The 7333-nt window shown below is 43.3% G+C and overlaps 1 protein-coding gene across 1 annotated transcript in view; it reads left to right on the top strand.

Moving 5' to 3' along the window:
* The window catches only part of ADAMTS18 (ADAM metallopeptidase with thrombospondin type 1 motif, 18), an 80103-nt gene extending 73142 nt beyond the window's left edge, over positions 1-6961 (top strand). The window contains exons 20-23 of the mRNA XM_010144918.1: positions 570-761; positions 1128-1340; positions 2725-2872; positions 6436-6961. Of these exons, the coding sequence (XP_010143220.1) occupies positions 570-761; positions 1128-1340; positions 2725-2872; positions 6436-6551 (669 nt within the window). The 3' untranslated portion in view covers positions 6552-6961. The remainder of the gene's footprint in view (positions 1-569; positions 762-1127; positions 1341-2724; positions 2873-6435) is intronic.
* The last annotated feature ends 372 nt before the right edge of the window (positions 6962-7333 follow it).

Here is a 7333-nt window from a genome sequence, read left to right as displayed (position 1 = left end):
GCAGCAGTGCGTTATTTGTTCACTGGTGACTCGTCCTAAGCTTCAGCTGTAATCTTGGCCGTTAAAATATCTTTGGTCAAACTTCTTAACCATTGTCTGTATCAGATTCTGCCCTGTAGTGAGATTCATTTGGTGAAGGAGTTATGCAGAGATTCCCCGGGTAGTTCCCCTGCCTGCCTCTCATCCCTCCAGGCCAGGGTGAGGACAAAATAACAAATAGCTGAGCACAGCGGGCTGTGGGAGATTTTGCGATGGGAGGGTAGGACTGGCTTTCAACTGTGCTGTCCAGGGAAAAAAAGATTTTGCTCACGAGTCCAACTTACCTCATCTACGGAAGAGAGATATTACTTATCTGTTCTACATGGGGACTGCAAGAGTTCAGATTTTACATTGAGAAAGCACATTAGCGCAATGTTTTAGAAGTGACAGACTGATGTTACTGTTATTTATCAATAGAATTTCAAGTTTACTTATATTATAATGGCAGCTACACAGCACATTAGCCATGGTAAAATACAAACGATGTTTTCCTTTCCTCTAGTTCAAGTGAGTATTTCTTTCTATCACAGTGCTCCAAGACTTGTGGGAGAGGTGTTAAGAAGCGGGATGTCTACTGCAAAAGTACCGGTTCTCCCAAGGTTAAAATCTTGCCTGAAAGCCTGTGCAGCAGAGACCATAAGCCTGAATCCCAGCAGATCTGTGTGCTAGGACGCTGCCCCAAAAACGACCGACTCCAGTGGGTGATTTCTTCCTGGAGTGAGGTAAAGCGGTGCAGTCACACGGCTCGCTGCCTGCCTTTGCTGCTCTTGGAAACCTTGACTCAGGGGTACACAGAAAGCATGCAGGGGAGAGAAAGCTGAGCTGTCATTTGGAAATCAGGTGTTCTAGGCAAGCTGCTGTAAAAACATAGCAGATGTAGTTCGAAGTACCCTGATATCTTTGTTTTTCAGGACTTTCACTGAGTTGGATTCCCATTTCAGTTTACACATTACAGAACGTGGTCTTTGTGGCTTAGTTATGTAATGATTTTGTAGTTTCACATAATGTGGGGTTCTTTTGCACATCGCACATTCTCCTTTATCTGAATGCACTTCTATAGAATTAAAAGGTGCACTTTGCCCTTGCAGTGCTCCGCCTCCTGTGGTGCAGGCATACAAAAGCGAGAACTAAAATGTGGTGAGAAAAGCATCCATGGGAAGTTGATCACGTTTCCTCAGAGAAGATGTAGAAACATCAAGAAACCAAACATCAACCTGGAAGAAGCTTGTAACAAGGTAGCCTGTCCATCGCAAACGCTGTATAACATGGTGTCCGGCTGGTATTCCTCACCCTGGCAGCAGGTAGGAATGGGAAACTTCCTTGCCTCTCTTTACCTGTCCTAGCTAGCACTCCTCCTGCAGCACTATTTCATGCCTTGCTTTTACGGAGTTTACAAAAGGAGCAAGTTTCTCTACACAGTAGTTCAAGTACCATCCCCTAGTGCTTTTCGCCACACAGCGTTAACGAACAGAACACCTGCAATGCAGCTGCTGTCTCCTGGACAGTGTGTCCACCATACTTGCAAGGTGAGGTTGCAGCTGCGGTATCGTATGCCACAAAATGAACGCTCGCTGGAGCAACACAAACACCTGGTGGGCATAAAATGTCCCTGTGACTGGCAATGTCCGTTCAAGTACTAATATTAAAGCCAGCTCCAGTCTTACCTTGTGCTGTAGTCAAATGTCCGATTGTATGGAGGAGACATCTCCAGGACTAACAGTCTGTAGGTGTCTCCTGCACGTAACCATTCCCTAAAGAAGGTCACACCGCTCAGCCACTGCTGAAACATGCTGCAGCTGGTCCACATCCATCATATACTTTGGTGCAGCTCATTTCTTTGTCCTGAAACCAAAGAATGTCACCTAAAAATGTTATTCGTGCTCGAGAGGTACAACATTCCATGCTTTTCCCAATACTTTCTTCTCAGTCTTCTTCAAACCACACTGTGGTTGATCTATTACATATCTGTATGCACACTGTATTTGAGCATCTGCACAGATTGCCTGGAATTCCCTAAATACTGTGATTAATTACAGGATCAGTCTATATTTGTTTCTACATTCTTGCAAACAAGCTTCTGTATTTCTGGAACTTATCTACCTTTGAGTCACATATCAACGAGACACACACTCATTTAATAACATTTACATGAAGCAATGTATGCCTGACAATTGTAATCTGATAAAAACGATCACATTTATCTTAAAGACAACTTTTCATGAAACACATACAAGTAAAAGGTTTACTCATTGTAAAATACTTCATAGATCTTCCTTGAAATGCACAGTGTTTTTCCCAGATACTGCCACGACCATGGTTCCAATGGGAGTTTGATCTCTGTTCAGACAGCAAAATTGGGCCCAGAGGCTCACACTTCAAAAGAAATCAACACAGACAATCAGGAACAGCTTTTCTAAAATGTTCAGCCTCTGTCTCCATGCCTAAGTAAGGAACCAAAGTTTCAGCTGAGTGCTTAAATAATCAAACTTTTGGAAGGGAGGACAGATGCACACATCTCTCAAAAGCTGGCTCTGATGGAGCTTGCTGAACAGCAACACATCCGATCCTGACCTCTCTTACTTTGCAAGTCTCATCCAAAGCCCCTGAAAGTTCCCCCTTTGGCTTTCCTGGGCTTCCAGAGTGACTCTACAATGAAAGACGGCTTTTACTTTTTCCTCTCTGCAGTGTACAGTAACATGTGGAGGGGGAGTGCAAACCCGGAGTGTACAGTGCCTGCGCCAAGGGAGACCATCTTCTGGGTGCTTGCCCCATCAGAAACCAGCAGTCCTGAGAGCCTGCAACACCAACTTCTGCCCAGTCCCTGGGAAAAGAGGTAAAGCTCAGCTCTACATGCTGCAGCGGGGTTGGTTGCTTAGAACTCTATAACCAGCAAAAATCACCTTTTCCAGTTACACCCACCAAAGATTAATATTTGGCATGTTCATAAGTGACTTTTCCCAAGACTTTCCAGCTTTACAGTTAAATCTGATACTACAGCATCCCTCTTCTCAAATGAACCCTCTTAAAGCAGATTTGAGAGTGTTACTGACACAGATTTTAAAAACGGATATGGTTAAAAAAAAGTATGTAAAAAAGTTACGCCATTTGGTTCTGAGCTGCATCTTTATACTGTCCTGTTGAATAACACAGAAACATCCTATGCTGGTATGGTTTCATGATCAAAAATTGCAACTTTAGAACTAAGCAGTAAGAACTTGCCATTTATTTTTAGTCTTTTGACGTCTTCCCAAGCTTCAGGTTGCACCATATCTTGGGAGCCCAGAAACGCTTTGTCTAGAATGTACTTCTCACTGCTTCTCATCAGGGTATGACATGCAGTCAGGGAACACGAAATTCAGCTCTGTCCCACTTGTATGTCTGCTGGATTCCTCTCCACCTCTTCAGTGTGTTTTGCAAATCTAGAGGAGCAGGAGGAGCAAGAGGTTTTGTGTGACTCTGAATGATGGAAGGGAATTCTCTCAGAATCACCACAGAAAGAGCACCGAGCATCAGCCCCATCCTATGTATTTGCTTACAAGCTAGTTACAGGTTGTGATTCCTTAACTGCAGGGAAGAAGCTCATGTAGGTCCAGGTTTGTCCCATATACCACTAGTTATCTAGGTATGCTAAAGCACTTTAAACATCAACTGTCAAAATACCATACATTAACTGTCCTGTCACCTGGGAGCTGAAAGTAGCCTCTATAAAACCTAGGCTGGATTGCAAGAGAAAGGTGGTAACAGAGTTGGAAGCGAAGGTCAAGCTCTGGCCTTGCATTCTGTAAATCGACATCAGCCAAGCACCCCCCTCATCTGTACCGATTCCTGGTGTTCAGTGCACACAGAAACCCCGTAAAACCCAGTGATACCTCAACAGACCAGTCTACTGCACCAGCTCGAGGCACGTACAGATCAAACTGATAGATTAGGGGGCCTGAATCCAAACAAGGACATATAGATGAAATAGTCCTAACAAGGATGAGTAAATAGTTCTGCTGGTTTTATAAGTAAATATTCTTAACCCTAGAAATTAACCTTCCTAACAAGTTCTGCTGTACTTGGAGTTGCTGTATCACGTCCTTTTCTGTCACGACACAGCAAGCACTTTTACCCCTGCCTTCCTCTGCTATATTTCATGTCTGCAGTAACGTCTGTTATTAATTTTGTCCTTGGTCTCTTTCTCTCTCTCCTCCTTTCACCTTTATTACAACTGGGTCGTCAGGCTCCAGAGATCAATTCTCTCTTCCCTGTCCTCTAACTTTCTGTCTAAAGCAGCAAAAAGAGAGGGAACCAGCTGTGCTGGAATCACACTGAAGCAAATCAGTCTCTGTTATCAGCCATGCAGCGCCAGCTCAGTGATCACAGTCAAGAAATTAATGTTTCAGGGAGAGTTTACACACTTTGCTAGACAAACTGGGTCACTTCCATCCCTCTGGTAGATGCAGTTACGGTCACCATAGTAAATCTGACTACTTAAAAGGAATGAAAATTTAAACAACTTATAAATACTGGAGTTAACAGACATAAGGACCCTACCACCTGATCCATGTCCATTGAAGTCTGTGGGACTCTGTTCATTCCAATGACCTTTGGTCCCACAAGTAAAGTTTTTGGCCATACTCCTGTAACGTCAGCACTGCACTCCAATCGTCAACAGGGGCATGAAGATGTATTAACATTGCCTCCTCAGTGCTCATAAATTCACAGTCTGTGAAAAGTCACCCTTCTGTGGCAGGAGAGCTTCTCCCTGGCTCAGAACAGCTTTCCTCGCTTTGTGCCCTGCATGGCTCTCATCTGCTTTGGGTCTCCCCAGCAGCAAATTCTGTCTGTAAGGTGAAAGCTGGAGCTGGACTCCCAGTTGCATCCCTACTGATGCTCAATTCAGCACAGAAAGGTGGTGCCGGGGAGTGGGAAGGCTGCGGTTCAGTTAGTTCCTACCTCCCAGACAAATGTTTGTCCAAGGACAGTATTTTCTTTACATAACATTAGCATTCACAGACGGGCTTACGTTTTTTAAAACTGAGGAATAAAATGGTATCTTTCAAAAAATATTACTATTGAATTATTTTCTTATTCATTCAGTTAAATTCGAGGGTGATAAAGGTATACAAAATCACCTTTGCCATCATGTAAATTGAATAAAAAAAAGCAAAGTGGTGCCTAATCAAAAGACGTTCCTATAAAGACAGAGATGACTCCTAGCCCCCAAAATATGAAGAAGTTGTGCTGTCTGAGGGAGCATTTCTCTTCTGTGACTCAGCTTTGCTGATCTGAGAATGCAGACAACGGGGGCTAGGTTTTTCTTCACTGCCTCCTTGTAAATTCCTTTTATTGACCATGTAAACAGTAGTTCTGAGAGTCGAATGGAATCTTTTCCCATGCTCACAGGAGATTTCAGTTTAGCTATAAATTTTGCTAAACCTCATTTAACTGTCTCACTCCTCTCTCAGACATGGTGAATTCGTTTATAAATCATCCATATGAATCATCGCTCTGCTCTTTCAAAGAAACATAAAGCATCCGCTACAGAACTGTAGAAAGGAGCAGCTATGAAATGTTTTTAAAGCAACTGGGCCGTGTGTATAAATCATCTGTACATAAATCTAAGTGAAATAAAATCTTGATTGAAAAACACGGTTTATTTGCGTTCGCAATTAAAAGCTGGGCTTTGCAGAACTAAATATTGTCAGCCTCTTTCGCCATTGCAGTTATTAAGATTTCACCAAGACGGCACAGTCACAGGCCTAAAGGCCTGGCTCACGCCACCTCACTGAGTGTCTACGGAGATTTCGGAGGCTCCCTGCACAGTCAAACGGAGGAAACGAAGTCCCTGTAGGAAGTGTTGGAACACAGTCCCCTAGCGGAGCACTTTGTGCACACAGTGCGCAGAGCAGGGTCCATGCTTTCAGCTCTCCTGGCCGTTTGTGTGTACCTGCACACACACCCACAGCTGACACTCCCTCGAGGTGCAGGTAAACGCCATGTGACGTTGATGGCAACAAGCCATCAGCATCAAGCACGGCGCAGGCTCAGATGTACAAGTACCTGGCTTCAGAACAGCATTTGCAATCAGAGATGAAAACACAGATCCGCTACTTCCAGAACTTCCTCCTGTATTCCTGAACTTCATCGTGTGCTCTTTTAATTCTTAATTCCTTTAGCCTCTGGTCCTCCTATGGATTAGCCCTATCAAATCAATGTATTTATCACTTAATGAATTAAACATCTCTTAACAAATTAAAAAAGAAACATTTCTGAGATGAATGCTAGTTCCGGGCTCCTCCTCTTCTAACTGCGTCACCCATCATGTTTTTTAATATTTCAGATGTATAAAGGTGTGCAGAACTATTGCCTGGCTTGTAGTCTTACCATTTTGCTTGGGTTTCTCTCCTTCAGATGATCCCACTTGTGTGGATTTCTTCACCTGGTGTCATCTGGTACCCCAGCACGGTGTCTGTAACCACAAATTTTATGGGAAACAATGTTGTAGATCATGCACGAAGAAGAACTGATAGCAGCATGTTATCTGAACCCTTCAGTGACAGGATTCTCTTCTTCAATTTATGTTGGAATTAACTTTGCTTTGAGGCAAGACATGGTGCCATATAAACCACTGACGGAAGAGACGTGTTTTCTAAGGGAATGTCTGAGGTACAGTAACTGTTGGATAGATGCTGAAAAAGGAACGAGGAATGTTTCTTTCTGGTTTTCTCTCTTTGCTGACCTCACTGAATTACAGGGTACTACGGATCACTTGAACACTGAGACTCGAGGGGCAGATCTTCTTTACAAGTGTCATTTTGCACTGTCATATGTTATGAGGAAGAAATTAAGGCAAGGAAGCCTTTTACGGCTGATCGACCAGCATACAAAGCAAAAGCGACTGGGAGCTGGGGAAGGAAGGTTACAGTGTGGCAGCCTGACAGATCGTGCTATCAAAAGTATTTCCTTTCATATTTCTTTCCGATACTTTCGTCCCAGGGTCAGGAACTGTTTACTGCCACTGTCAGAGAAAGACATTCACATGGCTGTTGTCTGGAGAACGCAGCGTCACATGTGTGACATACCACAGAAAGTAAATAGTGCACTACGAAGATATATGGTGCTTCTCTATCAGACTTGCTGCTGGAAAAGCAAGTTTGGCATCATGCTAATGTTTTCTATTGTTTTGAAGAATTCATGTTCTGCTTTGAGTAGAAACTCAGAGGTGGTTAACTAGTCACTTGAAATGTATTCCTAGAAATATTCAGTGTTAGAATATTTGGACTTTTAATATTGCTGTGTTACCAGTAAG

Source organism: Buceros rhinoceros, unplaced genomic scaffold (assembly GCF_000710305.1).
Source record: "Buceros rhinoceros silvestris isolate BGI_N320 unplaced genomic scaffold, ASM71030v1 scaffold7531, whole genome shotgun sequence".
Lineage (NCBI taxonomy): Eukaryota > Metazoa > Chordata > Aves > Bucerotiformes > Bucerotidae > Buceros > Buceros rhinoceros.
This window is presented reverse-complemented; position numbering and strand designations above follow the sequence as displayed.